The 18,336-nt window shown below is 42.4% G+C and overlaps 1 protein-coding gene across 4 annotated transcripts in view; it reads left to right on the plus strand.

Annotated features, from left to right (window-relative positions):
- PATJ (PATJ crumbs cell polarity complex component) overlaps positions 1–18,336 on the plus strand; it is a 369,444-nt gene that overhangs the window by 316,450 nt on the left and 34,658 nt on the right. For all 4 annotated transcript variants that reach the window (XM_058657334.1, XM_058657354.1, XM_058657340.1 and 1 more), the window contains 2 exons: positions 13,924–14,007; positions 17,347–17,540. In XM_058657334.1, the coding sequence (XP_058513317.1) occupies positions 13,924–14,007; positions 17,347–17,540 (278 nt within the window). The remainder of the gene's footprint in view (positions 1–13,923; positions 14,008–17,346; positions 17,541–18,336) is intronic.

Below are 18,336 nucleotides of genomic sequence, written 5' to 3' on the forward strand. Positions count from 1 at the left end.
TCCTCTCTGTTTCTCCTCCTCTCTGTATATCCGGCTTTCCAATAATAATAAAAATCTTAAAAAAAAAAAAAAAAAAGAAGTGCACCGGCTTAAACATTAACAGGTGCCCTCATGGGATGCCAGTGCCACAGGAGGAGGCTTAGCTTGCTATGCCATGATGCCACCCCAGATTTCTTAAAAAAAAAAATTACACTAAAGTAAACCATTTAATTCCATCTTTCCTTGAATGTTCTGAAGTATGCTTTTATTTGAAATGAACCAAGGAAATTACATTTAAAGAGAATTCTGCAATGAGTTATTTTATAGAGGAAAATCCATGATTTATTTTCTGTAAATACACACCTTCTTATATTGCCTAAAACAAGGCCGAACTAGATTTCCCATAGGAAATCAGAGAGTATGGCTGGCCAGCTGACTGCGTTGTGGTTTCTGTGTTTACGTTTGTTGTTAATGTGCTTTTGCTTGTGCGAGCTGATTAGAATATCCAAGCAGGATGCAGCCCTGCTGCCCCTGGGTGTCTGATGTTGCAGTTGTTCTGCTCGCTGCCAGCTAAGGGCTTCCACTAGGCTACACCACCTGCAACAGCCTGGATGTGAGCCTGTTTGCTAAATAACATAATGTGCTTCTCTTGCCACCATGAGGAAGGGAAAAAAACAAATTCATTGATAGTATCTTGAGATCCAGAGCATATGACCATGTCTTTTGAGATGGTAAATCCAATTGTCCTTGGAAGGATAAGTACCAATTTAAAATGAGATGTTTGGGGGCCCAGCACAGTCACCTAGCAGCTAAAGTTCTTGTCTTGCATGTGCTGGGATCCCATATGGGCACCGGTTCTAATCCCGGCAGCCCTACTTCCCATCCAGCTCCCTGCTTGTGGCCTGGGAAAGCAGAGAAGACAGCCTAAAGCCTTGGGACCCTGCATCTGTGTGGGAGACCTGGATGAAATTCCAGGCTCCTGGTTTCAGATTAGCTCAGCTGTGGCTGTTGTGACCTCTTGGGGAGTGAATAAACAGACAGAAAATCTTCCTTTCTGTCTCTCCTCCTCTCTGAATATCTGACTTTCCAATAAAAATTTAAAAAAATTTTAAAAAAGATGAGAGATGGGGCACAGCTTTTGTTTTCTAACCTCAAGTACTTCATCAAAGCCAGAAGTTGGACTCACAAGAAGTGTATAGGCCTTTTAATAAGGCTGCAAAGCAGAGGTATGAGAGTGCGGTAACAAATGCAGCCATTGGTTTTCCACAGTAGAGATGAGATCTTTCTTTTTCCTTCTCTTGCCCCCTCTGAATTTTGACATGGGAAGATGCAACCTCTTTGAAACTCTGGATCACTTTATCTGACTGGATCTTGGGATCACATCCAGCCACAGAACTTACTGAGGAAAGACGGAGTTCTGGCAAATGCTGCATCCGCTTGTGAAGAGCACCTTTGCTCTTTTGATTGCATGATGCTTCCCTACGCTGGGAGCAGGGAAGGGGTCCGTGATGAGTCTGCACTCTTTCCCAGCTAGGGCTTCCAAGTCCTCTTTGTTGTGTGTCCAGCCAGTATTTTTGTTATCTTAGGGGAGTTAAGTCTCTGGGACTTGGTCTTGACACCCCATCAGTCCTCTGTGTTATAAATAGATTGTCTTTAGCCAAGACAGATGGTTTCTGAGATCACAGAGGGAAATCACACTTAGTATCCCGTTGAGTTTGCAGCCGGTCATCTAAACCAACCTTTTAAAATAGCACAAGAATGGGGAGCATGGGCCCCTTGGGAAGGTTTACAAGCACAGGTGGACCCAATCATCACTGAGAGATTTCTGCCTCTGCTGTTTGAGTCTCACGATGTTGCTCTTGGGTCTGCTTTGGAGAAGGTGACTCTTCTGGAATCGATTGCGTGTGTTTGCTCAAGGCTGCGGCCTTTGAGACGTTAGCCTTGTGGTTAAGATGTCTGAGTCCCACACTGGAGTGCCCAGACTAGTATATATAATGGTTAGAAAGGAGATTGGATGTATAAGTGAAGAGAAAATACACAAAGCTATTACTGTCCTCACTTTCATAGTTTGACTCATGGCTATAAAATATACTTGTGACTTTCTTTTAATACCTATTGCACATTTACCTGGCCTGAACTAGTCAAGTTTCTCTATCTGGTGGAAGGACCCAGGTCACCTTTCCTGAAGTATGAGTCTTTAACAGTCTTCCCTCATTTTGAATACCATAATTTTCCATTCAACTCAACCCCCCAAGAATTGCCTGGCTTTTAGACAGAGTCTACCTTGCCCCGAAAGGTATGGTCTTCAGATCAGCAGAGCTCAGGGTTGTACAGATGGGAAACAGAAACTCTACAAGCAGGTTGTTAAATACAATAATAATGGAGCTTCTCCCACTTTCAGTCCTTCATTTCCAGACCCAAGTGTTCTAGCTGTGAGAAGAGATCACCATACAATAGCTTCAAGGTGTGTGCTGTGCCCATAGACAGTGTGTATACACTGAGTCCAACAAGAGTGATGAAAGAAATTCTCCAGTGGGGCAGAAATTCAAGCTGTGTATTTGGGAGGAGAAAACTTCATTCTTACAGGGATTTATCTCCCAGCTGGAGCTAGGACTGAGCGTTCAGTGAGCCATTACCAGTTTCAGCAAGGCTAAACAGATCCTGTCAATGAGATGTGTGGGAAAACTGGATAATTCTGCAAACATGAACAACTGTCATACTTCTTTTGTATCAGATGTGTTCCTTTGTACAAAAGATTGGAATGAGTTCTTTGATCCTTGTTCAGAATGCTTGATCATAAATATTTATTCCCTTCTACCCACCCATCTATCCTCCTACTCCAAGTTTACTAATTAGTTTACATTGAAATCTAGGGTTCAGAGGACTTGTGCTAATCTCCCTAATGAAAGATCAAAGGCACTTTTCTTTTCTGATGCCTGCATCCAATTCCTTAAACCCTCCCTGAATCCCTTATTGTCCCCTTCTCAGAAATGCTTGTTTACTGATTACAAGTTTTACACTACTGTTCTCAGAGCAAGTATAATATAGCTGTCCAGACTCATTTACTGAAGTTGTTTTATCATCAGCCTCAGGAGTTCTAGAGAAGAAAGGAAAAACTTAAGACATCTTTCATCTTGGAATATCAGTAAACTTGACTTGTTATGGGATTGAACAAGTAGGTGGAGAATGAGGATAAGGCCTCTAGGACCCTTTCTCTGTGGGAGAGCCGCTCTGTGGATGCCGTTGCCTGAGAACCCAGACTGGGAAACTGTGCTCGCAGACCTGACAGCACGTCAGAACCCAGATCTGTAACCATTAATGCAGTAACAGTGGTGGCAAAACTCTATCTCTTAGGGTTATTTCATGGGTTCATCAAAATAGTGAATTTAAGAACTCTACCTGGTATGTGCCCATCCTGATTTTAGTTATTATTCAATATTAATAAGAATTCATATTGAAGGAGATCTTCACCCTCTTTTACATGTCTTTTATATGTTAAATGTAGGGCTGCTATTGTAACACAGCAATTGAGACTACCACCCACAATCCTGGCATCCAATTTGAGTGCTAGTTCAAATCTCAGCCGATCCATATCTGATCCGGTTTCCTGCTGATGCACCTGGGAAAGCAGTAGGATTTGAAATAGTCACTTGGGCCCCTGCCACCCAAGTGAGATACATGCATGAAGTTCCCTGCTCCTGGCTTCAACCTGGTCCAGCTCTGGCATTGAAGCCATTTGGGGAATGAATGAGTAGAGGAGAACATCAGGTGATCCAGAGTGGAATGAGCTGCCAGTGATAGTGAGTGCCCTGTCCTAGGAGGTGCTTAGACGGGCCAGGAAGATGTTCTACATGGAAATCATTATTGTTAAACTTTGTCATTTTGTATTTCACTACAGTGAACCATATACAATTATCATTGCTTTTCAAAATGATAGTAGTATACAGAAATGTTTCTCTCACCATCTGAATGTATTCTCCCTCAAAAATTTCTTAGAATTTCAATGTCCTATTTTTTTAATTGAAAGTTTGTTTTTTTAATTGGGCACAGCACAATGGCCTAGTGGCTCGATCCTTGGCTTGCAAGTGCCGGTAACCCATATGGGTCCTGGTTCGTGTGCCAGCTCTTCCACTTCCGTTCCAACTCCCTGCCTGTGGCCTGGGAAGGCAATAAAGGACAGCCCAAAGCCTTGGGATTCTGTACCTGTGTGGGAAACCGAGAAGAAGCTCCTGGCTCGTGGCTTTGGATTAGCACAGCTTCGGCTGTGGCTATTGTGGCCACTTGGGGAATGAGCCAACAGACGGAGGATCTTTGTCTCTCCTCTCTGTATATCTGTCTTTCCAATAAAAAATATATATATAAGATAAATCTTTTTTTTTTAAGATTTATTTGATTTTATTGGAAACTCAGATGTATACAGAGAGGAGGAGAAACAAAGAGGAAAATCTTCTGCCTATTGATTCACTTCCCAAGTGGCCACAGCAGCTTCACCTTGACCTGGATGGAAGATTTTGTGTGTGTGTGAATAGCTGTGTGTTTGTGTGCCTGTATGTGTGTCTCCCTCTCTGCCCTCCAGATAACAAGTATTATTTAAATAAATAAATAGATAGATAGATAGATAGATAGATACATTAAAAATAAAGAACCCCTACTTTTAGCTATCTTCATCTGTTGGATTCTGAAGGGACTTCATTTAACCATTCATCAGGTTACATACTATCATTTACCCATGATTGCATTTTGCATTTGCCAATTTATACGTAGACCTGCAGCCGTTTAAAGCCAGTGGGTGTTTTTAAAGTAAGCAGAATAGAAAACCATTTTACCTTTGATGAAGTGTTTTATTTTGCTGTTCCCCTTCACATGAACTTTGTGCAGTCTGATTCAGGAGGCGTGTGGTTGGCTTTGGCGGGTAATCCCCAAAAGCCTAGCTCCTTTTATCATTATTGCTTAAGTCATATATTTTTATACAAAACATCTTATTAACTTCATTTTATTTTAAAATCAAAGCAGAGTTTACAAAAAGTCTATGAATCACACCAAAAGAATGTTAACGAATAGTACCTCTGAATTTCCCCATTTGGACATTGCTGATCTTAGCAAATACGACTACAAGCGAAAATGTTATGCAAGCTGAGTAAAATTTAAATAAATAAGGACCAGATGGAACTATAAAATACAATTCAAATATTATCCCATTTTCTCAAAATAAATCTATATTTCAGTATGAGAAATTATATTCATATTGATGAGTATCAGTTTTTTTGTTAAATCAGATTTGGCAAGTTAATTCCATTTTAAGTAAAAATAACACATTCTTTTTTGAGCTTAAAAGGAGAAAGCATTTCAATGGTAAAATACAAACTATTTTATATAGTCACAGCACTTCTTATATTAGCTCTTTTGTTACTGTGATTTTTCATTTTACATCTTAGTTACCAATAAAATGTGTATAAGAGTTTATAATCCCAGAGTTTAAGTGTTAGGCTTGCTTACATTGTCCATCGCATTAAAATGCACATATGCACACAGACCAGTGTTATTTCTTCCCATGTGACTGAGCACTTAAGCCTTACTTTTATGTCAAAAATGCCACTGTATCTGTAGCTTATTGAATTCTCACTCACGTTGTCTGTAGCTTGTTAGGTGCGAATGCTTCGGTATTCTGAAATTACAATCTATCTCTTCCTCTCCAAGGGATTTTGTAGATGCATGTTGGGGCAAACGAATATCTTTGTTCCTTTTGTTAAAGTTTTGTAGGGATTAATAGAAGTTTGATTGCAGTCTGAGATTCTCAAAGCATCTATTCAATGAACTCAAATTTACTAATGAAAAGACTAGTACCCGGATTTTAAAAGCCATGATTTCTATTAGGAGAGGGAGGTTTCTTGGACTCTTGTGGACTTACTGTGTTTGTACAACTATTAGTCCTGGTTTGTATAGCATTGGATAAAGAACATTGCTGTCTTCATCACATGTTCACCCCCGATCTGTCTGGGCTACCTGCTGAGAATGTAGCCTGTTCTGCAGATGGCACACCTGTCCATGAATCTGCACGCTGACAGAGAAGAACTATTTTGAATGGTGTCAGCAAGTAGCATCCCTCCTCCTAGGCAACAGATCTGAACTCTGGTTACTTTCAGGAGGAACTTAAAATCTCCAGTTTATACTCAGTGACTTTTAGTATTTCTTTTAGTCGTCATGGGCCTTTCATGTAAGAAGAGATGTTTTCCTTTGAACAGCAATAATGGGGTAAAACTCTTAGGATCATTATATGCTTCTCTCTAAATATGAAACTCAATGAAGAACTTTTCTGTAGTTGAAATGTTCCTTGGGACTTCTTGTGGCTGCTGTGTGCTAAGGCAGAATTGAGTTTATTTCCAGAGTGATCCAAATTAAATAAAATGTGCATGCAAACAATAAAATTAAATCATGTAGGCATGTTGCTTTGCCTACCATATAATTATTACTAAACTTTCATCCTGGATGCTTATTAAATGTTAAATGTTAGTTTACTAACAATATCTAGAAATAAAAGATTTAATTCCACAAAATAATTTATCTGCAAAAGGGTACTTATTGATATCCTTCAGCCCACAGGCGACCTGTAGTTAATTTTTGAGTATTATGGGTCTGTTGTGGTGATAAAATTGCCTTTTGGTGAATGCTTGATGTGTTTCTGAATTACTTTATCTACTTGGCAGCTTGAACAATAAAGAAGGTGTTGAATGGGCTGAAACATCTGATGGTTTTGACCCTATCTAAGGATACACCAATAGATGTTATGAAATTATTTTTTTAAAAATCAGAGTTTGTGTCCTCTTGGAGGAGTTTGAAATCATTGTGGGACTCAGGGATTATTAAGCCTCTCATAGTGTCTTCTTTAAATTACTGTCAGGAGGGGTGGCGTGATTGATTAGCAGCCTAACCCTCCACCTGCGGTTCTGGCATCTCATATGGGTGCTGATTCCGGTCGCTGCTGCTCCATTTCCAATCCAACTCCATGCTAATGTACCTGTGAAAGCAGTAGAAGATAGTTCAAGTCTTTGGTCCCTGCACCCACTTGGGAGATCTCAAAGAAGCTCCTGGTTCCTGGTTTCTGTTAATCTCAGCTCCAGCCATTGAAGCCATTTGAGGAGTGAACCAGTAGATGGAAGGCCTTTGTCTCTCCTTCTCTCTCTGTATAATGTGCTTTTCAAGTTAAAAATAAATATTTCTTAGAAAGAATGAATTGCATCTGAGCTAAAGTAAATCCCTTGGAAGATGATGTTTCACTAATGCTTTTTACCATCGGGGCTTGTTTGGGTTGAAGTGGGATGCTGACATTCTGATGCCATCAACCCCTCTGGTCATTGTGATCTCCATTTCTGGATCATCATTTAGCATGCATTCAGGGGGTGCTTTCTCAGATCCAGCACTAGGATATAGTGATGAGTTGGAAGCAGCCAGATCCTGAAAGGGTGCTTCAGGGATGGGGGATGGTACCAGACACAGATCCATATACAAGCACTCATGAGACCATGTTAAGTTCAGTAATACTGGTAGATGCAGTGTAGACCCACAAGAATATTGTTCAACTTCACCAGGAAGAAAGTCAGAGATTTCATAGATGCAGTGGCAGTTGCTTGGCGCTGATAGAATTTAATGAAACAGGAAAAAAAAAGAATTTAATGAAACAAAGGAAGCAGCAGAATAAAAAGACCTTCAAACATGTTAGAGTTCCTCAAGCTTTCCAGATACTCAAGTGTAGAATATCTGTGTAAAAATACACACGAGAGTCTGAGTGGTTCAGACCCTGGTTGGGACACCCGCATCCCACATCAAATTTCGAGTCCTGACTCTATTCTCTATTCTGGCTCCCTGCTAATGCACACTGGGCCTGTTCAAGCAGTTGAGTCCCTGCCAGCCCTGTGGGAAACCAAGATTGAGTTCCAGGTTCCTGACTTAGACCTGGCTCACTCCTGACTATTACAGGTATTAAAGGAGTGAACCAGCAAATGGGAGATTGTGTGTGTGTGTGTGTGTGTGTGTGTGATTTATTTATTTATTTGTTTGTTTGAAAGACAGAAAGCGAGAGCTCCCACCTGCTGTCCACTCCCCAGATAACTTCAATAGCTGATTCTGGGGACAAGATAAACCCAGAGCCAGGACTCACTCTAGATCTCCCACTTGGATAACAAGACTCAAATACTTGTGTGTTTACCTCTGTCTCCCAACTATTAACAGAAAGTTGGGATCAGGATGGAGCCACGACTCAAATACAGATACCCAAGCATGGATTCTGGGTCTATTAACTGCTGTGCCAAACTCTTGCTCAAGTAATTATTTTAAAGATTTATTTGTTTGGAAAGGCAGATATACAGAAAGTTATACAGAAAGAAGAAGAGACAAAGAGAAGTATCTTCTATTCGATGATTCACTCCTCAAACGGCCACACAGCTGGAGCTGAGCCAATCCAAAGCCAGGAGCCAGGAGCTTCTTCCAGGTCTCCCATATGGGTGCAGGGTCCCTAGTCTTTGGGCTGTCCTCGGCTGCTTTTCCAGGCCACAAGCAGGGAGCTGGAGGGGGCTGAATGGGAAGCAAGACTAGAACCAGTGCCCATATGGGATCCCGGCATGTGCAAGGCGAGGACTTTAGCCACTACACTATTGTGCTGGGCCCCTGAGTAATTATTTTAAAAGACATACAAAATGAGCCAGTGTTGTGGTGTAATGGATTCAGACACCACCTGCAATGCCACCATCCCATGTGAGTGTCACCTGGAGTCCATACTCCTCTGTTTCCTATTAGTCAGTGTGCCTAGAAAGCAGCAGAGGATGGCCCAAATTCTTGGGCTACCTCATGCACCTAGGAGACCTGGGGAGAGCTTCTGGTTCCTGGCTTCAGTTCTTCCCAGCCCTGGCCGCTGTAGCCATCTGGGGAGTGAACCAGCAGATGATTCTCTGTCTCTGTCTCTGCCTCTCTCTCTCTCTCTCTGTGTCTAAGTCTGCCTTTCAAATAAATAAATATTTTCTTTAAAAACTATCACTTTCATTAATTTTTTAAAAAACCATTAGGAATGCCATATTGTTTGTTTCTAGATGGGGAGATTAGGTGGCTAAAGGACAAACAATAGCAATAAGTTTTTCAGTGTGTACTATGCATATGTTATCTGTATTTAAAATAAATACGTGTTTTTTGGGGTGAAGGGGGGGGAATCCCAGTACCTATGAAATTGTGTCATGTAATGCAATGTAATTAATGAATAAATGAATATTTAAAAATAAATAAATAAATAAATAAATAAATACGTGTTTTTCAGACTGGAAACATTAAGACAATAGTTCATCCATACTGACAGTCTGCTAGCCAGCTACTTCTTGCAGGATATTTTTTTTCCCCCTTCTGTATTTTCTCCAACTTTGGAATGCAGTTTTCCTCAGTTAAATGCATTTCAGGCACAGACTGGTGATAGTAACTTATTTAAGCAGAATGCTCTTCCCACTTCTCTGAAACCCTGCTTGCCTCTTTTGAGTAGGGCAGCTCAACATTTTTTTTTAAATTATTTTTTAATAATCCTACTTAGTTGATTAGGGTACAAAGGGTCAAGGGCTACAGGGTATAAGTGGGTAATACCATTGTTTCCACACTAATATTATCATTTTTCCCCCTGTATCTGGGGTCAGGGGAGAAACAAAGGGAAAAGCCCCACCCAACCTCCCACCCACCCTAGATCCCCAACGGGAGGCGCGCTCCGGGGGTCCTACTCAAACAGTTTTGATAGTTCATCAGTTCTGAATTGCAGCTCAACATTTGAGAGGTGTTTCTACCCACTGGCCTAACTTTTGCTGGGCACCAGAGTTGCTAAGCCAAGTGAGTGATTTAAGGAACATGGTGAATTTTGTCTTGGGTGCTTAGCAAAGTGGTCACCTTACAGAAGTTTCTGTCATTATATAATCACTAGGAGGACATTGGTTTTTGTTGCTGTCAGCTTTGATTATCTCTTAAGTGATCCTAAGGTCTATACCATTATTAATAGAAATTAATCTGTTTTCTGGGCCTGAGCAGTGTTTTATCTTGACATCAGTGTATTGCTTGTATCTATATAGTGTTGCTTTATATCCTCCTGTGGGGAAAAAAATGCATCTATTCAATAACTAATAGTGGTACACAGAAACAGGACAGAAAAGGATGCAAGAAGAAAACAAGAATGTCAGAATTAAGAGAGGGATCCTACCCGTCCTTCTGCAAACAGTGCAAATCTTCCACCTTGAACCCACAGTCACTGTGAGGTTCATGGGTCAGCACCTCACTTCATTAAACCGAAGGCTTCACTTTCTACTCTCACGAGTCATCTTTTGGTTCACTCGCTATAAAAAGATCAACTTGTGGCCTCAAGGTTTTTGCTGTGGCATTGAGATAGTAGTATTTCAGCAGAATTGATGCCATATGGGAAAACCCCAAGTTTGCTTTTGTGTAAGTGCAAAATCAGATACTCAAAACAGATGAGAAACTTTACATCATGGTGGGAGCAGATGCCTTGGGGTTGAGCAGTCTCGAGTCTGAATTTCATCCCTGTGCTTAAGAGCGGCAGAGATCTGGTTGAATCTGGGTCTTTATAAGCTTTCCTTCCTCAGCTGTTAATGGGCCTGATGATTCTGAACTTGGTTAGTTGTTAGGAGAACTAAATGGCACAAATGGCAAGTATGGAATGTCTTCAGCTCATAGATGTTCAATAAATGAGAACAGACATTCTGACATTAAAAAATAAGGCCCCGGGCCCGGCAGCATGGTCTAGCGGCTAAAGTCCTCGCCTTGAACACCCCGGGATCCCATATGGGCGCTGGTTCTAATCCCAGCAGCTCCACTTCCCTTCCAGCTCCCTGCTTGTGGCCTGGGAAAGCAGTCGAGGACGGCCCAATGCTTTGAGACCCTGCACCCGCGTGGGAGACCTGGAGGAGGTTCCAGGTTCCTGGCTTCGGATCGGCGCAGCACTGGCCATTGCGGCTCACTTGGGGAGTGAATCATCGGAGAGAGGATCTTGCTCTCTGTCTCTCCTCCTCTGTGTATATCTGACTTTGTAATAAAATAAATAAATTAAAAAATAATAAATAAGGCCCGGAGAAATGGCCTTGTGGCTGAAGTCCTCACCTTGCATGTACTGGGATCCCCTATAGGCACGGGTTCATGTCCTAGCTGCTCTACTTCCCTTCCAGAGCCCATCCAGCTTGTGGCCTAGGAAAGCAGTCGGGGACAGCCCAAAACTTTGGGACCCTACATCTGTGTGGGAGACCTGGAAGAAGCTCCTGGCTCCTTCTCATCAGCTCAGCTCCACCTATTGCAGCCACTTAGGGATGAACCAACAGACAGAAGCTCTTTCTCTGTTTCTCCTCTCCCTGTAAACCTGATTTTCCAATAAAAAAATAAATCTTTAAAAAAATAATATTTATCATACTCTTACTATTACTGATGCCAATAGTAATGCTTTATCTGCAGATAACATTAGAAAAGTCCTGTAAAAAGCTGAGGCCCAGGGCCCGGCAGCATGGCCTAGTGGCTAAAGTCCTCGCCTTGAACGCCCCTGGATCCCATATGGGTGCTGGTTCTAATCCCGGCAGCTCCACTTCCCATCCAGCTCCCTGCCTGTGGCCTGGGAAAGCAGTCGAGGACGGCCCAATGCATTGGGACCCTGCACCCACGTGGGAGACCCAGAAGAGGTTCCAGGTTCCCGACTTCGGATCGGCGCAGCACCGGCCGTTGCTGCTCACTTGGGGAGTGAATCATCGGACGGAAGATCTTCCTCTCTGTCTCTCCTCTCTGTATATCTGACTTTGTAATGAAATGAATAAATCTTTAAAAAAAAATGCTGAGGCCTGGAAGTGTCAGCGCAGGGTGGCTGTGGGGCTCAGATACAGAAAGTCTGACTGCAAGGGTCTTCTCTTAGCCATTGCCTTCTGTGACCCCTCCTTGGAGTAATCCAGCAGTCTACCCGCAGGGAGGATAAATAGATCAATCTGGAGATGATATTTCTAGGTGGAGGAGTGTTGTTTACATGTGCAGAGGCAGGAAGGGCTGAGAGGGAAGAAGTCATCCAGAGCTGCAGTTTTACTTAAATAGCTTTAGAGTTTAAAAGTTAAGAAGCCATCAAATAAGGGGTTAAAAATCATGCATGGAGCGACTACTTAATGTGACGGTTAAGACACCAGTTAAGATGCGTACTTCCTGTGTTAGAGTACGTAAGTTCAAGTCCAGGCTCCAGCTCCAAATTCTACCTGCCTGATATTGGAAACTCTAAGGGTAGCCAGTGTTAGCTCAAGTGCTGGATGCAAGACCTGAATTTTGGGGCTCAGGATTTTGGGTTCCTACCCAAACTGTTGCTGACATCTGGGGAGTGAATGGGAGAATGCATTCATTCTCTCTAAGTCCAAAGCCTGCTGCATGGACATAGGGCTGCTTTCAAGGATGGGATCCATCGTGCCTGTAGCTCCACCACTCTCTCCCGCAAGCCTTGCCTGCAGGTCTAACAACCTGTGTGTGTCTAGTGGAGCTTGCAGGTCCCTAGGTGGTATAGGTATAACTCCTCTCTGTGGAGTCTTAACTCTTTGTTTTGCAGTCTACACTGAATGTTCTTGCCCTCGCTCATCAGCCCTCTGTGACGCCTGGTATAATTCACTAAGCACTTCTATTTGGTAGCCTCACTTCTGTTAAAAGCAGGAGGAGCCATCCATGGCCTCTGGTTGCTTTGACAGCACACAACAATCCCTAAGGCAAGGAATTTCTATTCTTTTCTTTTAAAGATGTATTTATTTTTATTGGAAAGGCAGATTTCCAGAGAGAAGGAGAGACAGAGTAAAAGATCTTCCATCTGCTGATTCACTTCCCAGTGGCCACAACAGCCGGGGCTGAGCTGAACTGAAGCCAGTTGTCTGGAGCCTCCTCCAGGTCTTCCTTACGAGTGCAGGGTCCCAAAGCCTTGGACCATCCTCTATTGCTCTCGAGGCCACAAGCAGGGATCTGGATGGGAAGTGGAGCGCATGGGACACGAACCAACAACCGTATGGGATCCTGGCGTGTGCACGGCGAGGATTTAGCCACTGAGGCATCATGCTGGGCACAAAGCAAGGAATTTCCAAACTTGACGTCTTGCTCACTAAGAAGAGGAAGAGAGGAAAATGGTGTGAACAAGTTCAGAGTTCTTTTAGAGAAATCTCACCAGCTAAGTGTGCGTTTGGATATATAGATCGGAGTTAGCTATTAGTGACAGTTTCTTCAGTTGGGAGGTGATCTCTCGAACACCGTGTGCTGTTACTGACTCCTTTACATTAGTAATGTTATTTTATTTAAAAAAAACGTTTAAAGTTGTTATTTTGGAAAGATACAGATTATTGTTTTATTCATTAACTGTGAAATATTTTCTCCAACCAAAGCTTACTTCCTGTCAGTCTTAGTGTCCTAATTTTCTGACTTAGAATTCTTGAGTTCAGCAGTGTCACAATAGTGCCCAAGCTGCCACAATGGTGGTCAAGTCCACAGCCATCTTACTCCTGCGTGGGATTCTTTCTTCCCCTGTTCCGTGCTTTGTCCTCCAGGGCTCGTTCATTCTCTTTTCATTGCCCAAGTAACGATTTTTGGCAAACCCCTTTCATCAGGCCACACATTTATATCAAATCCTTGAATACCAATAAATACCTGTTTAAAGCCATGTTTCAAAATATGCCATAAAATATAAATGAGAATGACACATAGTTCATTTCAGGTTCATGCATGGTATCAGTATACAGGGTTAGCAGTAAGACATGTAGAAGTTTAACATGAGTCATAAGAGAACTTAATTATGTCTCTGAATATTGCATAGCTATGTATCTTATTTGTATCAGGTAAGATATATCATTATTAACTGGTTTGATTACCAAGGAAGCTTTTGTGATTCTTGAAAGTTAATAAGAATCTATATTTTATTTCTAGGATGCAATAGTTATACATGAAGTCTATGAAGAAGGAGCAGCAGCCAGAGATGGGAGGCTTTGGGCTGGCGACCAGATACTGGAGGTATGTGATTTTAACTGTAATGCCAGTGAATCTGATTCCTTTGCTGATGCTGAGCCATAAGGTCAATTTTTCATCTTCTGCTGAGTTCTGTCCTCATTGATTTCTTTTTTAACAATGTGTGCTGTATTCCTTTTTTTCCTCCAATATATATTGAACAACTTACTGACTTAGAATCATGACAGACTGTTACTCTAAGCCTGTCCATGAAAAGGTTTTTTTAATTATAAAGTACAGCTTGTGCTTATTTAAATTTAATATCAAGGGCCCAGCATGATATTCTAGTGGCTAAAGTCCTCGCCTTTCATGTGTCAGGATGCCTTGTGGGTGTTGGTTAATGTCCCTTACACTCCACTTCCCATTCAAATCCCTGCTTCTGGACTGGGAAAACAGTATAGGATGGCTAAAGCCTTAAGACACTGCACCCACCTGAGAAATCCAGAAGAAGCTCCTGGCTCCTGGCATCAGATCAGCTCAGCCCCGGCTGTTGCAGCTACTTGGGGACTTAATCAGAATACGGAAGATCTTCCTCTCTGTCTCTCCTCCTCTCTGTATATCTGACTTTGCAATAAAAATAAATAAAGATTTAAAAAAAGCATGTATATACAGGGCAAGTATTTGGCAGTTGAATTGTCATATTAGATACCTCTATGCTGTATCAGAGTGCTTGGTTTAAGCACAGGCTCTCCACTTCCAGTCTGGCTTCCTGCTCATGTGAGCCCTGGGAGGCAGAGGCTAATGGCTCAGGTTCTTGCCACCAACATAAGAAACTCAGATTGAATTCTGGATTCCTGGCTTTGTGGTCTAATCCTGGCTACTGTGGGCATTTAGAAAATAGGCTAGGAGATGGATGCTCTCTATGGGTGTGCATCTCTGCTTCTCAAATTACAAAACAAAAGAAAGCTAAAAGAAAAAAAAACGGAAGGAAGAGTAAGAAAACAAGCAGGCAAGCAAACAAGCAAGCTTTAGAGGCTGGTGTTGCAACATACCAAGTGAAGCCACCACCTTCAATGTTGGCATGCCACATGAGTGTCACTTGAAAGCCTAGCTGCTCTGCTTGTGATCCAGATCCATCCATGCTGATGACCTGGGAAGACCAGTGGAGGATGATTCCAAGTGGTTGGGCCCTGCCATCCATGTAGGAGACTCAGATGGACTTCCTGCCTCTGGTTTCAGCCTGTTTCACCTCCAGTCATTATACAATCTAGGGAAGAGAACTAGCCAATGGAAGATCTTTCTGTCTCTCCCTCTCTGTGTAACTCTTTCAAATAAATAAATAAATCCTTTAAAACATTGCTTTTGAATAAAGCACATGCATATAGACACAAATACTTTGCAGACCTTATTATAGCTTAAACACTATTTGCTTAGTCCCAGTAAGTCTGCACGGTAGATGGAGCTCATGCCTTGCCCCAGTGCTTTCAGGCACATAAGAATGGAGACTCTGGTCCTTCTAGTTCAGATGGTGTATGGTGCTTGTTAAAAACCGAAATGCTTGACTTGACTTTTCCAAATTGACTCTTAGTTTAGCACAGTTGTTAAAGACTTTCAGAAAGTACAGGGCAGGCACTATCTGAACCAGGGAATGGATGAACAAGAAGCCAATGCCAGGCGTTCAGGTAGGTGGAACTAAAGAGCATGTTCCATAGTGCGAAACCTTTAGGCAACATTTACTTCTTTAATTGCATGAATTTAATTGAATAGACCAGCATTTTATGGTGAATATGTGCATTTTTGCATTGCAGCTTTAACAGAGCACATTTCAAATGACATCATCGACTTTTATTTTTCCTTTTGGTGGCTCCTTTCTGCCTCCCAAGATGAAAATAGAGATATAATTAAGGGCAGAAAGCATAGGTGAAAAGGGGTTAAAGGAGAGGTTAGGCTGACCGCAAATTAAATCCGACCGAGTTATTGGGTTTCTCTGAAGGTCTGTACTGTGCTTCATAGTTGGATGAGGACATATTCCCAGGGCATTCATTAAGGTGTGAGTATGTGAGGTTACACAAATAAGCAAAGCCTCTTTGGGAAATGGCTCGACTTCTTTAGGACAAAGCTAGTTTTTTTAGTCATCATGGGTTTTGAAGACTTTTAAAATTTTTTTGTTTTTCAGTCCCTAGATTTTCTGGTCAACTGGTATTATTATTGTTATTGACATTTTAGGCAAATTAACTGGCTAAAATGATAGCACAGATCAAATATTAAAATGATTTAGATTATGTATTTAAAATCATAAAGATTACAAATTTTAAAAATATGCCTTTATAATTATGAATTGTAAGTCCACACATTATTCTGTAATGACTTATAACTGAATGCATGAGGTTTGAATATGGCAGGTTTAAATACACATATGGCAGATATAAATATACATATGTCCAAGACTATGTGTAGTTTAGTTTAGTTTATAGCAGTTATTCCTCAATAAAAGAATTCTATTTTAGCGACTTGTACTGTCTAGACCTTCAGCTATAGCTGCTTTCTTCTAAACAGTATATTCAGGTACCAGTGAATGCTCAGGAAAGATTAGCATCTTGGAAGCAGGTTTATTTATTTTATTTTTTTTTATAATCTTACATATTTGATTAGGGTACAAAGGGTCAAGGGCTACATGAAAATGGGTAAGACCATTGTTTCCAACCAATATCATCATTTTTCCGCTTTTATCTGGGGTCAGGGGAGAAACAAAGGGATAAGCCCCACCCACACTCACCCATCCCAGGTGCCCAGTGTGAGGCACGCTCCGAGGGTCCTGCTCAAGCTGTCTTGACAGTTCAGATGTTCTGAATTGCTGCCAGTCTCGCCATTCCAAGCACGATGAAATCTCTCCAGAACCCACTGGCTGACATAGTCCACCTTAGAGTCTCCATTTGCCCAGATTTTCACTGCCAACACATGGCTGGGGTAGTTGATTGATCTGTTCTGTCCTTCGCCCTCTGTTGTGGTACCAGGTGTCCTCTGCAGGTTACGATGGCCTGCCATATCCTCCATGTGCACCTGGATATGCTGTCCGCTGCTCTGGCTGAGGCTCTGAGGAGGCTCAGCTTTGACGCATGCACTTCATGGTCAGACCATGGAACCTGCACTTCTCTTCGTGGTTGGGGTCTCTTGTTGATTCCATGAAGTTCACAGTTATGTAAAATTGTCATAATCAGGAATGCCAGCCCTCCCTCTGCTCACCTCTTTTGTATTGAAAGCAGCTCACACTGCCAGCGGTCACTGCTTCTGAGCTTTGGGAAGGTCTGGAGGTTTTCCCTGGTTGGATCTAGGAGCTCCAGCAAACTGAGCAAGCAGAGAGGGTCCTGCTGTCCACAGTACATTTCAGGATGCCCACTGTTCCAGGTTAACGGCGTGGACCTGCGGAACTCCAGCCATGAAGAAGCCATCACAGCTCTGAGGCAGACGCCGCAGAAGGTGCGCCTGGTGGTGTACAGAGATGAGGCCCACTACAGGGATGAGGGAAACCTGGACATCTTCCCGGTGGATCTGCAGAAGAAGGCAGGCCGTGGCCTGGGCCTGAGCATCGTGGGCAAACGGTAAGAACACACTTCACCGGTCAGGATTGGTCTTTTCCTTCAGTGAAGCTCAGTGCAAACTGGGGACACAATTTCAAAAGCTGAGACACAGATGTTTGAGCAATGAAGGTCATATTTGCAAGCAGTGGATTACTGCAACAAAAATCCTGTCACATTCATGTAAAACTTTAAGCAAAATCAGCCTAGCCTATTGTATTTCCTTGTAAAATAAGAACAGGAGCAAGTTCTCTCAAATGGAAATTACCTATATGTGTGACTTACATTTAGACAAAAACATCCAAGAAACACTACTATCAAGGAGTATGCCTGCACAATGTTGGGTTAAGAAAATTTGCTCTAGGGCCCGGCGCGGTGGCCTAGCAGCTAAAGTCCTCAACTTGAATGCGCAAAGATCCCATATGGGCACCAGTTCTAATCCCGGCAGCCCTGCTTCCTCTCCAGCTTCCTGCTCGTGGGCTAGGAAAGCAGTCTAGGATGGCCCAAGACCTTGGGACCCTGCACCCGCGTGGGAGACCTGGAAGAGGCTCTGGGAGACCTGGCTCCAGATCGGTGTAGCACCAGCCTTTGCGGTCACTTGGGGAGTGAATAATCGGACAGAAGATCTTTGTCTCTATCTCTCCTCCTCTCTGTATATCTGACTTTGCAATAAAAATAAATAAAGCTTTAAAAATTTTTTTTTTTGCTCTGAGGAAAGATATTTGGCCTGGGATACCCACACCCCACACAGAAGCACCTGGTTTTAGCTCAGCTCCCCTTCCAGTCCTGCCTTCCAATGTGTAACCTGGGAGGCTGCGCT

This window comes from Ochotona princeps, chromosome 2, assembly GCF_030435755.1.
Source record: "Ochotona princeps isolate mOchPri1 chromosome 2, mOchPri1.hap1, whole genome shotgun sequence".
NCBI lineage: Eukaryota > Metazoa > Chordata > Mammalia > Lagomorpha > Ochotonidae > Ochotona > Ochotona princeps.